The sequence below is a fragment of the Camelina sativa genome, chromosome 10 (assembly GCF_000633955.1).
Source record: "Camelina sativa cultivar DH55 chromosome 10, Cs, whole genome shotgun sequence".
NCBI classification, from domain to species: domain Eukaryota; kingdom Viridiplantae; phylum Streptophyta; class Magnoliopsida; order Brassicales; family Brassicaceae; genus Camelina; species Camelina sativa.
Genome location: NC_025694.1, coordinates 19,635,722 through 19,653,298, shown reverse-complemented (window position 1 = coordinate 19,653,298; position 17,577 = coordinate 19,635,722). Strand labels below are relative to the sequence as shown.

The 17,577-nt window shown below is 34.8% G+C and overlaps 2 protein-coding genes and 1 pseudogene across 3 annotated transcripts in view; all 3 read right to left on the bottom strand.

Moving 5' to 3' along the window:
• The window catches only part of LOC104719371 (tRNA threonylcarbamoyladenosine dehydratase-like), a 3,680-nt gene extending 3,270 nt beyond the window's left edge, over positions 1-410 (bottom strand). For both annotated transcript variants that reach the window (XM_010437285.2, XM_010437286.2), the window contains exons 1-2: positions 230-410; positions 82-128 (exon numbers count right to left, since the gene is read on the bottom strand). In XM_010437285.2, the coding sequence (XP_010435587.1) occupies positions 82-128; positions 230-321 (139 nt within the window). In that variant the 5' untranslated portion in view covers positions 322-410. The remainder of the gene's footprint in view (positions 1-81; positions 129-229) is intronic.
• Positions 1,062-3,081, bottom strand: LOC104720522 (annotated as a pseudogene).
• On the bottom strand, positions 4,502-7,821 carry LOC104719369 (NADH dehydrogenase [ubiquinone] iron-sulfur protein 1, mitochondrial-like). Its single transcript, XM_010437284.2, has 5 exons — positions 7,296-7,821; positions 6,920-7,166; positions 6,526-6,820; positions 6,070-6,444; positions 4,502-5,706 (listed from the first exon to the last, which is right to left on the bottom strand). The coding sequence occupies exons 1-5, from the start codon at positions 7,714-7,716 to the stop codon at positions 4,807-4,809; spliced, it is 2,238 nt and encodes a 745-aa protein (XP_010435586.1). The 5' UTR covers positions 7,717-7,821; the 3' UTR covers positions 4,502-4,806.

The following is a 17,577-nucleotide window of genomic DNA, read 5'->3' as shown; positions in this document are numbered from 1 at the left end:
AATCGAAATCTTTTTTTTTTTTTTTTTTTTTGGGGGGTTTTATGATATCCAAAGAAACAAAAGTTACAAAATCACAAGTACCTAAGAAATTAGTTACTGGGGTTTCATCGTGCTGCTTCACTGAGCTCCTGCAGGTAAAGAAAGCGAATCAGCTTTCAATAATCTCGAAACTGCTAAAGGATTTAGAGGTTCTGTAACACGAAATTGAGAGTCTTGAGGTTATAATTGCCTGGAGAGAAGTTTAAGGAGAGCGACGGTGGAGACGGATCCAATAAGAGCTCCGGCTCCGACGAGACTCAAATACTTTAATTTATCCTCCATTACCGTTAACTTACCTTGTCTTTACCAGCGAGTCGTAATTAAAAAGTTTTATGATTGGGGTTTAGGGTTTTATTACAGAACAACGAAATTTAGAATCTATCTATTCCGATATTTACATAGTTTCGGTTCGATTTGGTTCATCTATGTCGGTTCGGTTTCTAGGGCTGGGTGTTCCGATACCCATTCAGGTTCGGATCAGATATTTCATATTTGCGGATCTGTGAGTTTAGAGAGGTAACAAAACCTGTTAGGATACAATATTTTAAGATTTCGTATTACCTGAAAAATTCGAAATTTTAGTATCCAAATTTGTCTAAACTACTCAAAAATATTCAAACTCTCTACAAATCTAGTTTTCACTCAAATTAAAATAGCTTAACTACTCAAAAATATCCAAAATTTCAAATATTTTTGGGCACTTAGATTATTACAAGGACAAATATAAATAGTACTAATATATTTTTACTATATGATTATATTGTGAGTATGTTCGGATTCGGGTTTGGATCAGGTTCGGGTTCGAATTTTTTGGATCTTGACATACAGAATCCGTTCAAGTATTTTTTAAAATTTTGGATTCGGCGGATTCAGATCAGATCCTTGAATTCAGATAATTTGCTCAGGCCAAAAGAATGAAAAACATGGAAGGTGAACAAATTATTCTAGATGCTCAATTACATCATTACATGTTGTTTAAACATAAATTACTTTTTTGACTTTTACATAAAGTTATCTTCTTCTCACTTTAATATAATCCCAGGACCTCCAAAATATATGATATGTCCGACCGGTAACCCTGAATATAAATCCTCGTATACTTTATGACCATGATTGTTATCCGAGTATGTCTCTATATTCTTCACCATCCGGTCGATATTAAAATTCTCATCGACCGTAATTATATTACAGATATGTGCATCGAACTTTGGATCCAACAAAGGAAAATATCCATTCCCCATTTGAGGACCAGGCAAAGATGCACTATATATATGCTTCTCCTCCCCATTCAATATTGTTTGCCATACTCTCTGTTGAGATAGTTTAGCCGGCCAATACCCAATATATATTCCTCCAAACTCAAGCCGTCAGTTACCATTTCCTTTATCCTTTCATGATCAATATCAATATCAATATCTAACATCTTGTTGAGTTATAAAATGGAGAAGAAATTAATAACAAGCAAACCTTGAGTAAGCTATATGTATCATAAGCACTTGTTTTAGCGCCGCGAACAGTAGGAGGACCTCGAACCACACCAAGAGGAATATCTGAACGGACTACTACCATGCCAACTGGACACAAAGTATTATAACACTTGTTTTGACCTGCCTGTATGATTCTATATATCGTTATGCATGCCTAGCTTATGATTATATAGTACAACAAAAAAAAAGGTTCAATAATATACATACGAGATGAGAACATATGGATAGAAAATTGATATGACGGAAAATATGAACCATGTAAAAAAAAAAGATGGACAAATTAAAAAACCTTTGAAGAAATAGTATATGTAAGCAATTAACTTACTTTTGTATAAACAAAACTTCTTGGTTGGTTGTCAGGGTATAAATCTGGATTAATCTGAAATGTAATTATATTTCTGTTAATAATATATAAGTCAGTATTCTAGATCTGTATACAATTATAAAAATACCAACTTATCATGATTATTTTTTTCATTTTTTTTTGGCCAAAACCAATTTATCGTGATTTTTAATTTTGATATTAGTTAAGTGAAAAAATATAAATATAACATGTGAAAACAAACTTACAGTCCATCCAGCTTGAATATAATCTTCTCCGATCTGAACAAGCATACGAGCAGAACTAAATTGTGGATATTTAACTTCAGGATCATTTACAGAAACAACCATTGATGCTCCATTATAGCTTTTCCTTTCTCCTTTCTTGGTACGAGCCACCGCAAACTAGTCATCATCACCATGATCATAATCAACTTAATTTGTTGTATATATGAGTTTGATAAATAAAAAAGTTATATATCGTGCGTCATTTAAAAATAACAAAGAACATAAAATAAAGATTAGTGCACAGTTGTATAAAATTTATATACATTAAAAAAAGGGAGATGGAAAAGAAAAAAATGTTAAACATCTTATAAAACATAACAGAAAGAGTACTACTTACTTACATGATGTGGTTCATTATCTACATTATATTGATTATAAGTGAAGTTCCAGGAACCTCTGGGTTTATATTTGTCAGAATGCGAATTTAGTCTCAAGAGTTTGTCTTTAGTGACTCTTTGTATGGGTACAGTATCTAAAGGACACCCTACACCATTTTCCCACAAAAAGCCGAAATTTTTATCATTTAACTCTTTTGGTTTTGAATTTTTAAAGGATGATGTCCGGTGCATCTACATTTTAAAAATAAATTTTGTATTAGTGAAAATAAGAAATTAATTAATGGTAAAATTAGGATATTTCTTTGTAGTCACAAATATTAATTTTATTATATACGTTGTAGCGGAATAATTGATTTTTCATCGTTGGATGATCAAACGCTGGTTGTTTGTAAAAATCCACACATTCATAGGTATCTCCATGTAGTCTATCATCCATTAAAAACAAAAATTAGAAATACTTAATAAACTTCATATAATAAATATTGCGCTAAACAATAGTAAGATTAAATTAAACAAACTTTGATTATTTTATCAGCATCTTCGTTGACAAATTTAAGTTGTTTTTCCAATGTTTCTGCATCCACAAAACGATTATTGAGACTCGCCATGTCACTGAAACATAGAATATAACTTATCAGAAATATCAACATCTTTGAACCACTTAATCCGTAAGTTCTACGAAAAATTGTTAGAGTGAGAATCAAATAGCTAGTCAAGGGAGATTCATAGGAAAATAAATAGTCTCTATATAATAATATCAAAAGTAGTGAGACAAAGAGAATTATAAAGAGCACTACTAATTAATGTTTTCTAGATACATGTGATTTCTTTTCATCAAAGTTTAACTATATAATTAACTCATTTAATTATTATTAAGTGTCTTATAAACTTCTCTCTATATATAATTATATTATATAATAATAGCTTTATAAAAGAAAATAGAATTCTATGAGAGAAAATGAAACATAAATAATTTTAATGTTGTTGACAAAAAGAAAATAATAATAAATAATTTTTATGTTCACTAGATATGTTTAATTTTTAGAAAAGTTTCAACTATGTAATTAACTCATACTCCCTCCGTATCACTTAAAATGATGTGTTAGCATAAATGATGTTTTTGTATATTATATTAAATGATGTTTTTAATTTTCTATGTGATAACATCCTATTTAGTGTTTAGGATTATTTCAAAGCTAAAAGGATGATTTCCAAGTATATATTTTTAGATTCAAGGAGGTTTTATAGGTTTAAAGGCAAAATGTACCAAAAAGAGAGATAGCAAAACACATTTTTAGATAGTTTCGTGATTACTTACGGAAATAAAATAATTTAGGTTGTTTAGACATAGTGACTGGTGCTATGGTATAGACTAATCTCTTAATCGAAATTTGCGTTCTTGAACATAAATTTACTTTAGAGGTTTGAATAAGATGACTTTAGTTATCAACATTTGTAGAAAATAAAAAGGAGGTTGTACAATAAGTAACAAATATGTATGTCGAAGCTGAGAAAACATCTGTAAGGTTTATTTCTGAAAATTATCTAATGATTCAGTATAGTATAAACCAGATGACTTGGTTGGAAAAGAGAAAGTGACATAATAAGAAAATATACAAAATAGTTATCCAAAAAGATACTTGAAGTTTTAAAATAGATGTAAAACTATGGAGTCTGTTTCCGACAATATAGAAAATATCTGTAATTTTTAAAATGATCTGAAACTCGTCAGGTCGACCAAACCAATCATGCATACTATTTTGGGACTGAAGAGTAATAATATAAATCACAATTAGAGTTATAACTGATAACCACAGCTTATCTCCAAATCGGTGACGCCATTCCTTTTTTTTTTCTAATCATATCAAAGTTCGTAAATGCAATCACAAAGTTGAAATTGAACTTATTTTAGGTAACACAACTGGTCAAAAAAGTTTAATTCAGAAGGGATCGCTTCACTTTAGAAACCAACTAAATCCTTTTAGAATTTGCATTGTCTGTGGCAACCACAATGATTAGAACAAATAATAAGGTAGAGATTGTATGTATTCATCGCCATGCCGGAAATTCATCTAAGCAAATGCAATCAAAAAGAGTCCTACTAAGAACAATACAAGATGCCACAAAGCATCCAATTAACTCTGCAATGTTTCGCATCTAACAATGTGCTTATTGCAAATTGCTTATAGATTTCAGCGCAAGCTAAACCGAGATTTAGTGGTACTCGGCTTAAACAAAAGGTCTCGGTAAAGAGGAGAGCAAACCAAGAATCAGTACCTTTATTTTTGCAAAAGAAGAAAAAAATGTGAAAACATAGCAAGTTAAAAAAGCTCTCACTTCTTCAAGAGCACGGCACTGCACTGCGCCATGATCTTTGATGCTCTTGTGATCGAGTTTGTCATGTAAAAGTTCTCAACCGCGGGTTGGAACGGTGTTGTGCTCATTGTCTCCTTGCACTCAGGCTTCAATGTAGGCCCAAAAGCAGCTGGCTCTCGCTCATCTGTGTTGACCAGATTTGGTGCGACGTTCTTGATTCTTGATCTAACACCTTCAATTGAGTTGTATGGAAGCTTCACACCTGAGATCTCTGACAATGCTCTGACAATCTTCCAGTCATCTCTTGCATCACCAACGGTTGGAACAGCGGGAACAGTCTGTTGAGTAAATCCTTCTGTGTTTTCATAGGTTCCTTCTTTCTCGGTGAAGGCCGATGCAGGGAGGATTACGTTTGCACGGTAAACCGCTTTGTCTCCATGGTGGCCTTGATAAACCACGAAGGCGTCTTTAGGAATCTTGTCAACATCTACATCGTCTGCTCCCATCAAGTAGACGAATTTTGCAGACTCGAGGGCTTTGGCGGACTGTTGAATGAGACCGAGATCAAGAGCAGCCGCTTGAGCAGCATACAGAAGGAGAAAGTTGAGACCGTTCCAGTCTGGTCGGACGACATTGTTGGCTTGTGCAATGGATTCAACAGATGAGAGGATGGCATTTTTATCAGTTCTGTTGAAGAGCCCAGCACCAACAATGATTGCAGGGTTTTTGGCGTTCTTGAGAGCCGTACAGAATGGGTGCCGTCCCGCAGCAATTTCCTTAAGAGTATCAGGCCCAGTCCCGAGGTGTTTGCAGTCGTAGTTGAACTCTGCAGGTGGACCAACGTATCCAACCTTGGCATTCGATGCACGGACTGTCTTGCAGATCCTAGCATTCACCATTGCAGCTTCAACCCTTGGCTGGTAAAAGTAGACAGAAAACAGGTGAATATACCGCTAATAAAACTGCACAAGGTTGATATCTTAAAGAGCAATTTTAGCTTAGGAGAAACTAGCAGCCTGAACATGTGAAGCATTGACCCGCATCAGAAATGTAAATCTTAAACAAAATTTTAACATCTAATCTGGTTTAAAAAACCTATTTTTGCTTGCTTCCCCCTTATAATTTCCTCTGCATTCCTTATATTAATATGCACAGAATCTTTAGTCACACCACCAAATTAGGTTACACAATTTTTTTTATCTGTGTCATTGATCCAAAGCATAAGTGTCTATGTAATCTAGTTCTCGTAACCTTGCAAAGAGACAGGGTGGAAAACTCACCTGGGTGCCAACTAGAAGGAAGATATCGGCGTTCTCAAGTCCACTGATGCTAGTGTTCATCAAGTAACTGTACCTAAGATCAGCATCAACACCAACAGCTGTTCCTTCACACCAGACATTGTCTGAACCCATTCGATTGACAAAGTCCTTCAGTACCATCATGGATTCTGCATCAGATAGCTGACCTGCTACTCCAACAATCTCCTCTGGCTTCACCTGATGGATGACATCACCCACAACAGCCAGGGCATCACGCCAGCTCACTGCCTTAAATCGTCCATCGGAATCTCGGATCATAGGGTCGCTAAGCCTTTGCCTTTTTAGGCCGTCATAACAGAATCTGGTTTTGTCAGATATCCATTCTTCATTTATATCCTGAATAAAGAACACTCATAAATTCAACATCCAGCAAAAATACTTAGATAGCGATTTCGAGCAAGAAAAACAATGACATACCTCATTAAGACGTGGAATGATACGCATCACTTCTGGTCCTCTACTATCAACACGGATGTTGGACCCAACGGCATCACTAACATCAATGGTTTCTGTTGCCTTCAATTCCCAGTTTCTGGCTTTAAAGGCAAAGGGCTTTGAGGTCAAGGCTCCCACGGGACAGATGTCTATAACGTTTCCAGAGAGTTCACTGGTCATAAGCTTTTCAACATAAGTTCCAATTTCTTCTCCACTACCACGACCTAGCATGCCAAGATCCTGAACCCCAGCAACTTCTGAAGCAAATCGTACACACCTACAAAGACATTATAGAAACATAAACCTAATCAATAGGATAGTATAATGTATCACATTAACTAAAATATCACACTTTTAAGCAAACTCTTTAAGTAACCTTGTACACTGGATACACCGAGTCATAACAGTCTTCACAAGAGGGCCAAGGTTTTTATCAACAACAGATCTCTTCATCTCAGTGAAACGGCCTCTGTCAGATCCAAAAGCCATAGACTGATCCTGAAGATCACACTCTCCTCCCTGGTCACATATAGGACAATCCAGAGGATGATTCATCAACAAGAACTCCATCACTCCCTCCCTCGCCTTCTTTGCTATTGGTGTATCAGTCTTAATCTTCATCCCTTTCATCAAACAAAACCCAACAAAATTGGAATAGAAATGAAACAAAAGCACAAAATCCCAATTTCTTATACCAATCAAACGATCAAATCAAATCATCAGCATGAAATCAAAAGCTTTAATGAACTAACCGGGAAGAGCGGGCATGGCACACGACGCCACAGGCTTGGGAGATTTCTCAACCTCAACAAGACACATCCTGCAATTTCCAGCAATAGACAAACGAGAATGATAACAAAACCTCGGGATATCAACTCCGGCGACCTCACAAGCCTGAAGAACTGTGAATCCTTTAGGGACTTTGACCGCGTAACCATCAACAAAGACCTCGATCGCATCCTCGGGATTCGAGAAATGGACGCGTGCTCCACCAATAGGGTTCCTAGGAGGGAGAATCTGTGTCGGCGGCTCGGGCTCAGAGACAGCGGCGGATTCAGGAGACTGGAGCTCTGGTTTGGAGACGATGGTGCGGAGGAAGAAATTTGAGCTTTGGGATTGAAGAAGACGAGAAGCTGGTCGAATGGTTCGAGAAGCTAAGATGCCTAAACCCATGGCGTTGTGGATCTGTATCGTCCTCTACTTCTTCTTCTACTTCTTCTTCTTCTTCTTCTTCTTCTTCTTTCGTCTATGTGTTTATTTCTCGATCTTGTTGTGTTGTGAGAACTCCTGAAGCATTTGTGAGGGAGGAAGAGACACGATTGAGTGTGTTTTGGGCTTTATGGGCTTTGATTTTGGATATTAAATTTGGGCTTACATTAAACCAAGAACTACGCTGGTGATTTTTTTTTTTCTCTTTTTTTTTATGTATTTTTGAAAAACAAAAAAATGGTATTTTTGGAAAAATATTTATTTTAATAGTATTTATGAGAATTGCCCTTTTTTTATTTATTTACAAAAAAAAATCATGTAAGTATGCAATACTAGTAGAAAATCGATAATAAGATTGAAACGGATTTTACAACTCTTTTTTTGAAAAAAAAAAAAACTTTTTTACTTGCTCTTAATCTCTTATGATCAAATCCGTTATTTTCAATCTTTTTAATTTTAAATTCAAGTCCGTGTGTCTCAAAATTATGTTGAAATTTATGTTCAAATCTTTAGATAGAAATTAAAAAAAAAAACTTTATTGGCTGAAAAAAAAAACTTTTTTGTAGAAATTTTTAAATTTAGGACTTTTATATCTAAAGATTATTGTTGTAAGAAAAAAGACCTTGTGGTATTGCACCTTGAGCACATGCCCTGAAACGAATCTGTTAAAAATAAAGCCAATACGATATTTATTTTTTGCTATTATTAGTTTTTTCTTTTTTTTTTAACAACTGAACTTATACAAAATAGAAAATACATATATTAATATGACCAACCAATCAAGATTAATAAATTAGAAGAAAATTAATATATAATAAGATGGGAAGATAAATTTTTCTTATTTACTTAAGCCAAATTTTTCTACTACTTTCTCCTTTTTTAGTTGGGAATAGGTAAGATTAATATGTTGACAAAAGAAAAGATTAATATATGAGTCTTCTTTTTTTAATACTGTATTTTAAAATTTATTGTAATATTTTTAGATTGTTTTAATTCATATTTTAATCTTTGAATGATTTGGGATTCATATATTAAGATGCTTATAATTTTCTATTGTTTCTTTATTTATGCCAAATTAATTTCCTTTCAATTTCTCAATCTTGATTGGTTGGTCATAAACCCTTCTTTTTTTTTGCAAACATAATTGTTACCATTATTCATTCAATCCCAACGGGAGATAACGAATAGAAACTCATCAACCTAATGAATTGATAAAATAGGGTAATCAAACACAAGCGTACAACAAACATAGATAGATAGATTGGAAAAAAATAAATCGTTGTTGATAGATCCATAGGAGCTCAAAGACTCTGAAACTCTGGTTTGCATAAATGTTTAAAAAAATTGATTTAGCCACATACGTCACCAAAATGCACTTATTTTTTCAGTCAAGGGTCTTGAGAGAACTTCATGATGGGTGACTTTTCTGGAAGTGATTGTCGAAATTGTGCGAGTGAGGACAAAACACAAGAAAATATCATTTGTTGATTTGTAAGGTCGGTAATCAAGTTTTTAAAGACTTCCAGACGTAACAAACCGGCCATCGAATATGGGTTGGTCCACAAGCCGAGAATAGATGTAGGGCCCACTTGGGAAGGTGGGCCCATGGACTGAGAGTAGACATGGGCTCACTAAACAATGTGGCGGTTGAAGCATTACAGAGACAGAGGATACATCATGGTGTGTCAAAGACACTTCCACGAATACATTGAGAAATTTAGCATTAGTTATTATCAAAAGATTTTGTGATGATTGAAAAAGGTTTTGACGTTTATTGGTCGTCGGAGCAAGCTATTTTAGATAGCAAAAAGATGTGAACATTTTCACTCCACACAGAATGAGGGCAGAGCCGAGGTTCTCTCTATGGTGGAGAAGGTTGGAAACAAGGTTATCTACCCAACAGAGGAAGGTGGAGGAGGTTGGACGCAAGGTTCTCTCCATAAGGGATGAGGGCGGAGCCGAGGTTTTTCCCATGGCGGTCATACATTATTATGATGATACATCATTGATTAGTATATTATGTTATCTATAAACACATTAAGCCAACTATTTTACTTTCACTTTGGCATAGTTACTATCATGAATACATTGGGAAATTTAACATTAGTTACTATCAAAAGATTTTTTTGTGAAGTTAGAAAATTGTTTTTACTTTCATTGGTTGTCGGAACAAGCCATTTTGAGATAGCAAAAAAGACGTGAACATATTTTCTCCACATAGGAGGAGGGCAGAGCCGAGGTTCTCCCTATGGTAGAGAAGGTTGGACACAAAGTTATCTCCGCAAGGGAGGAAGGTGGAGGAGATTGGATGCAAGGTTATCTCTCCAAGAGAGAAAGGCGGAGCGAAAGTTCTCTCCATGGTGGAGGAGGTTGGACGCAAGGTTCTCTCCATAAGTGATGAAGGCGGAGCCAATGTTTTCTCCATGGTGGTCATACATTATTGTGATGATACATCATTGATTAGTATATTATGTAATATATTTTTTATTCAAAATTTTTTTTGAGCCAACAATTTTTAGTAATTAAAAAACTATACAGAAGTGAAAGTAATATAGTTGGTTTAATGTGTTTATATAGACAGTTTCTAGATGATGATAAATAATATTTTTGTAACATACAAGAGTACATTTAGGTATAAAAAATATACTTTTAATAGTAACATACATAAAAATTTGTAAATGGATATAAATCATTGTATTATAACAAAAATAAAATTTATATATAACATACAACAAATTTTAATAAATTTAATTTCATTTATAAAACTTTAAACCCGCACATCGGGCGGGTCCTCATCTAGTTAATTTATGAAGAAGACAAATAGTTGTCCAGCCATAGTGGCGGAGTATTATAGCTTTGATACATAGAATCGATGATCAGAGTATGGCGAGCCAAAGCATCTGCTGCTCTGTTTCTTTCCCGATTCGTATATCCTAAAGAAGAGAAAGGAAGTTTCTGCATCCAATATCTTATGTCGTAGAGGAGTGCTCCAAGTTGCAGATGATTCTTTCATGTGTTAATTAAGTTTACCAGCTCCAGATTATCTCCTTCAAACCAAACATACCGACACCCCTTCTCCCAGATCAGTTGAAGTACATGAAGAAAACCTAAGGCTTCAGCCTGTAGTGGGGAGTAAGCTCTTTGTAGTTTTACACATCCAGACTGAATAAAGCGACCTGTACTATTCCGTAAAATCCAGCCAGTGTTTGTGTATGGTCGACCTTACAAGAACCCGCTATCAAAGTTACACTTTATCCAATTCTCAGGTGGAGGATTCCATGAACTGTTCCGATCAATATGTTGTTGATTGTGACTTGGGGTGTGATGATTCATATCTTCCTCATTCTGAAACTGGTTGGCATCCAACCACTCAAGTGTATCTGTTGAGGCTTTTTGAGCTTCCTTTAATGGCGTACGATTTGTCTTTTGAAAGATAAAATCATTTCTTAATTTCCATATCCGCCACAATATCCAGAAGGGAACCAATCTGTTGTATGTTGAAAGAGATGGTCTCTTTGAGTGATGAATAAGAGATTTGATGTTTTCTTCCAGGTTATCAGAGTATCTCCATTGATAGCTGGAAGTTGTTCGCACACATCTCCAAACACTCTTCGCAAATGGACAAGTACAAATCAAATGGTTGATTGTTTCTTCTTCCTTACAACATCGTTGACAAATGGGGTCAGCTGGGATCAACCTTGTTCGCAATCATGTATTAGTGGCTAAGGCACCTGATAAACACTTCCACAAAAAATGTTGTAGTTTTGGAGCAATCTTGAGCTTCCCTATCTCCTGCTTTAATTCAATAGAACCATGGGGTGGATCGATAATGTCCTCTTCGAATAGTGCAACATGAGTTGCAACCCAATATCCTAAACGCACTGTATATTGAGCAGTCTGTTTGTAAGCCCACTCATAAGAATCATGATCTGCATATTTGGAGATATAAAGACGTGCAACTAATTGTAGGTCCTCTGGATTTAAGACCCCTTCAAATATCACTGGATCCCATTCTCTTTTATCCGTCATCCACAAATCTGAAACTGTCATTGTTGGCTCTAAAACTGGTCCAGAAGCCGGTCTTGGGGGGATGGTAGGAAGCCAAGGATCCTCCCTGATTCGAGTATCTCGACCATTACCAACTCGAACGCGTAAACCTTGTTGTAATAATTTTTTTCCTTCTTGTATTGATCTCCAACCATAGGAAGCATTACTTCGTGTTTGGGCTCGTAAAAATGCTCATGAGGATAGTACATACCTTTATAATTCCGTGCAATAAGGCTTTGAGGATTTTGTAGTATTCGCCAAGCTTGTTTTGCAAGAAGAGCACGGTTGAAGTTCTGAAGATCTTTAAATCCCAATCCACCTTCTTTTTTAGGGAGAGACAGGCGATTCCACGTCACCCATGGGATCTTGCGACGTCCATTCTCTTGTCCCCACCAGAATGAAGAAATGATGCTATTGATTTCATTACATATGGTAGACGGTACCAGGAAACAATTCATAGAGTGGACTGGTAGAGCAGTGGCAATTGATTTAATAAGAATCTCCTTACCAGCCGGTGACAAATACTTGTAGGACCATCCTTGTGTTCGTCTTTTAACTCTTTTAACCACATACTCGAACATCTCAATCTTTTTTCTTCCAAACTGCTCTGGCAAGCCCAAGTATTTACCTCCACCACCAACCGTATCAATACCGAGAACTTGTTTTAGTCTTTGTCTTTTAGATTCATAAATTTTCGACCCAAAGATCACTGAGGATTTAGTAAAATTTATTTTTTGCCCTGAATCTTCCTCATAATGCTTGAAAATGGAGGCCATATATTCACATTCAGCAGTAGTTGATCAACAAAAGAACAGAGAATCATCCGCAAAAAGTAGATGCGAGATTGACGGGCAGTTCCTTGTAATCTTCATACCATGAATCTTTTTTTCCAATTCTGCTTTTTGGAGCATCTGACTTAAAACTTTAGCACAAAAGAGAAATAGGTAGGGTGACAAAGGGTCACCTTGTCGAAGGCCTCTCGTCGGTTGAAAGTTTCCATATGGTGAGCCATTAATAAGTACTTCATAAGAAACTGTACTCACACATTGCATGATCCAATGAACCCATTTCAAATCAAATCCAACCTGACACATTACCTTCTCCAAAAAGTTCCACTCCACTCTGTCATATGCTTTACTGATATCAGTTTTTATATCAAGGTAGGACGTTTGGCATTCTTTCTTTGACTTCAATGAATTTAGCAGCTCATGTGCAACCAAGACATTGTCTGTGATGTTTCTACCAGGGACAAAGGCTGCCTAGGAATCTGAGATGAAATAGTCAAGACATTTCTTCAGCCGCCTCACTAAATTTTTTGAGATGATCTTGTAGTGCACAGTACACAAACTGATTGGCCTAAAATCGACATAAGCTTCGAGTCAGTAATCTTTGGGATGAGACAAAGCTGAGTGTGATTTATTCACTTGTCCATTTCCCCTGTTTCAAAAAAATGCCTAACCATTTTGCACCCAAAACTGGTGGTAGAACCTAGCAGTAAACCCATCAAAACCCGGGGCACGGTCAGCACCAATTACAAAGACTGCTTCTTTTATTTCCGCATCAAGAACTGGCATGGTCAATTCTCTATTCATTTCTCCATTGACTTTCATACTGATCCCAGAGATAATCATGTCTAAATCTGTGTGTTGAGTAGTCAAAAACAATTCATGGAAGTAGTGTTCAGCGACTGACCCAACTGCATCATCTCTGAAGTGTTCGATACCATGCTCGTCTATGATGGATTTGATTCGATTTCTAGCCTTCCTTGTTTGAGCAGAAGCATGGAAATATTTTGTATTGCGGTCAACAGAATTTAGCCATTTGTTTATGCTCTTCAATTGCCAATACTTTTTTTCATCTGCATATGCTTGATTTAGATCACGTCTTAGTTGCCAAACTGTCTCATTTGAAACTGTATGATCTCTCTCTACTGCATCCAATCGATATTTTAAGGACTGAATCCTTTCAGCTGCGTTGATCTTACTGTTGCGTTTCCATTTTGCCATTTCTCGACGACAGTAGAAGATTTTGTTTTGTATACCCTCATTAGAATTTGTCTGACCCATATTCCACCCACGCCTCACTGTCTCAATAAAATCATCACATCTTGCATAGCGTTTATCATAACGAAACTGACCTCTTTTTTTACTAACCTCATCAGCAATGTGAATGATGACCATAGCATGATCAGATCCAACTATGGGTAGGACTTCTGTTTCCGGAGCAAGGTGCATCGCTTGCCAATCTGAGTTGATGAAGACCATATCTAAACAAGATTCAATAGTTTCTTTCTGTCGCTTTCCAACCCAGCTAAATTGGTTACCCTTAAACCGCATGTCTTTCATATTGCAGACATCAATCATATTTTGGAAGTCTCTGAGACTACCAGCAGTTCTAGTTCTTCCTCCTTTTTTTTCTGAAGCATTCAAAATCTCATTAAAATCTCCACACATGAGCCAAGGACCAGCTCTATTAATCGAAATTCTTTGAAGTTTCTCCCACAGGTAAGTTCTCTCACTGGGAATAGGATTCCCATAAACGCAAGACAAGTAGAAATTGAAATTTTTATATTGAACATAAAGATCTACAAGTCTTACATCAGAGGAAACAACTTGAACAGAAACATGCTTTTTCCAAAACACTGCTAAACCTCCACTTAAACCTCTAGGAGAGACAAGACACATATCATCAAACCCCCAACTTACTCCTGAATCTCTAACATAGTCGTCTTGTTGTTTTGTTTCCACCAAGAACAACATGTCTAGGAGATACACCCGTTGTATCTCCTTTAGGCGTCGAACTGTCAAGGGTTGTCCTAATCCTTGACAGTTCCAAAACCCAACTCTCATGGGGGTGGTGGTGGAACTGGCCCCACCGCGGCTCTGTCTTTGTCTTCGTTGCAGGAGTAGTCACTCAATCCCTCTTCTCTTTTCAACCTCTGAAAACGTTTTGGAGATACACATTCAATCTTTCTCTTACGTGAAGTACCCACTTCTTCCTCATTCTCTGAAACTGCTTTTCGTTTATGCGTCTCTCTTTCCATTAGCTCCATAGGACTTAGGACACCACCCTCAGTAGCAGAGGAAGGAATTTTCGTATCCTCAGTGTCACAGTCCCCCTGATCCATACCTTGTGAGTCTCCAGATGAGATATCAGCCAAGATATTATGATCAGGATCAATGTCAGAAAGGGGTCCTCCTTCTGTGGAAGCCGAATCTGCCTGATTCATTGTGTTGTCACCAGCCAGCATGTCTTGAATTTCTTCTGCTGCACCCGCATCTTCCAGTGGATTCCCATCTTCTCCAATCTCTTCAATGTGAACTCCCGGATTGCCATTCACTTCATGATCTCCATCTGCTATTATTAGTTTTATGAAATTTTAAGATTTTTGTCGCATGCAAAACTGGCTAGTTAAGATGCTAATAATTCATATATAATTGCATTACAGCCGTTTACTTTGTATATAAGTTGTAAACCTCTAATCAACCATTAGGATTATTAGCCCTAAAGAATTTTACGTCAATGTACCTATCAAACATTATAATTCAGACAAAGACAACTTAAAGATGGTTATAAATGATGACTATTTTAAACATCTCAACGTCTCTATTTAAATAAGAGAAGAAAAAGGATTAACAATACCAATGCTGCCTCGGTTAAGGTTTACGTGTAAGCATTAGTTTATTTTCCTAATTTGTTTTCGGGATACGTGTAAGTATCATTATCAGTGATATTGTTCTTAATCTGAGTTTGGAATTGACAACCCAAAAAAAAATGAAACAAAATTACATTAGCTTTTAAATTATTTTTCTTACATTACAGGCAGACATGATGAGAATAATTTAATTTGATAGTTCTAATTACAATCTAACATAAGCTTTAATATAGTAATTTATATATCAAACAGATCAGATGGATTATATAGATTAAGTGCAGATTATGCAATTTAAATATAATGTTTGTATAAAATAAAATAAAAAAATAAACGGTTCTAAATAGTGAAAAAGGCAAGACATATTTACCATAAAGTCTAAATAAAATATTAGATATAGTAATATACATATACAAATATATATATTGTTTTATCTAATATACATTTTTAATTTAGTGTCTAAATTTTATTTAGAATCATTAGAAATAAGATTATTTATTTTGCATCATTTTGTAGCTTCTAAATTAACTTAATAATTTATTATAATTCTAAACTCAAAATGTGTGTATAATATGAAAAATTATTTTATTTGCCAAAAAAATAAACATGAGTTTCTTTATTTTATGCTGTAAAATGAAATAAAATTGAACTACCGTTAGCAAAATCACATATGTATGCCTAAATCCAAAAAATCTTTGACAAAGCATGGAGAAAGATGTATTATATGCGAAGAAGGCCAAGTTCCATTTTTTTCTTTCTATAATGGTCATTTATATTGAAATCCATTATCATATTTTGGTATGCGGAAAGTTCTCGTTGTTTTTTGGAATTAGAACAATCTCGCAAATAGATGGTTTTAGTTTAAACGATGTATTTGAAAAATCCTAGAAACCAGTCAACCATAAATGTAAAAACACTTTACTTGTTTTTTTTTATGTAATAAAATATTGACTAAAAAAATTATGTAATAAAATTAAGTAATTAAAATAAAATCAAAACACTCCTATTCACCATTCCACTTCATAATATTTTGCTTTTAGATTTTATTTGGTAGTGATCATTTTTTTTTGTGGACAAAATAGTAATGATCAAATATGTCTATATATATATATATATATAATCTTATAAGATTAAGGATTTTTTTAAAAACAATAAGTAGGATGAAGATGAACAATCTTTTATCACATTTTTTTTGCGAAAGTCAATATTAGATGCAAATTAGGTATTTTTATTGTTGGTATTTTGTCTATTTCTTTATTTGAAATGGGACACCTCTTCATATGTTTTTCCTTCTCTTTTTATAAAATGTTTCGATTTACAACATAAATGTTTAAAGTAGACCACCCATAAATGTTTATAATTTTTATAACTTATTTGCTAAATCAGTTTACAAAATAATTTTTATAAAATTCTACCCCAAAAAAATAATAGTAATTTTTTTTATAAACGAGTAGTCTCTACTTTAAATCACAAAATCGGTTTAAATCAGATTTACTTTAAATAGTTATGTCTCGAAAACTCCTGGTAATATTTTTATCAATTTCACTGGAATGAATAAGATTTAGATTACCAGGTGGAATTTTTATTCTTGGAATAAGATTTAGATTCCGACCAAAATAAAAGTTATGTTTTAAAAATTGATTTAAAAATCATAATTTTTCTTTAGATAGAAATCCTAAGTTAAACAACTTGATCACTAGTGGAGATGCTGTTACACTCCAACAAATATTTATATTGAGAAGAGGTAAGGGTTGTATTCGTGATTATGTGTTGTGTCAGAATCATTGAAGATCAGATTATTAATTCGTTCCGCTAAAGCTGCCGTAACCAGAGGCCACACGTGGACACGCATCCCACCTGTTCTTTTAAGCATAAATAACAAAATTATTAAATAGCAAATACTACGTCAAAACTCAAAACTATTAGTAAAAATGTATATTCAACGTTGTCCAGCTACGTCGATCTTAAGTAAGTTCTTAACAAAAAATTGAATTTTAAACGTTGTTGCTTGCATTTCACAATTATTTTTAGTTGTCTCCCTTCCACGATTACGTTTATCTACATTACCAATTTGATAGATCAAGTTATATAAGCTATAGTCTCACTATCCCAAAAAAAAAAAAAAA

Excerpts from the sequence above, each read along its gene's own strand:
- LOC104719369 (XM_010437284.2), bottom strand. The coding sequence starts at position 7,716 with ATGGGTTTAGGCATCTTAGCTTCTCGAACCATTCGACCAGCTTCTCGT. Across the intron at positions 6,821-6,919 it reads CGGTGTATCCAGTGTACAAG|GTGTGTACGATTTGCTTCAG; the intron begins GTTACTTAAAGA and ends ATGTCTTTGTAG. Across the intron at positions 5,707-6,069 it reads TCCTTCTAGTTGGCACCCAG|CCAAGGGTTGAAGCTGCAAT; the intron begins GTGAGTTTTCCA and ends TACTTTTACCAG.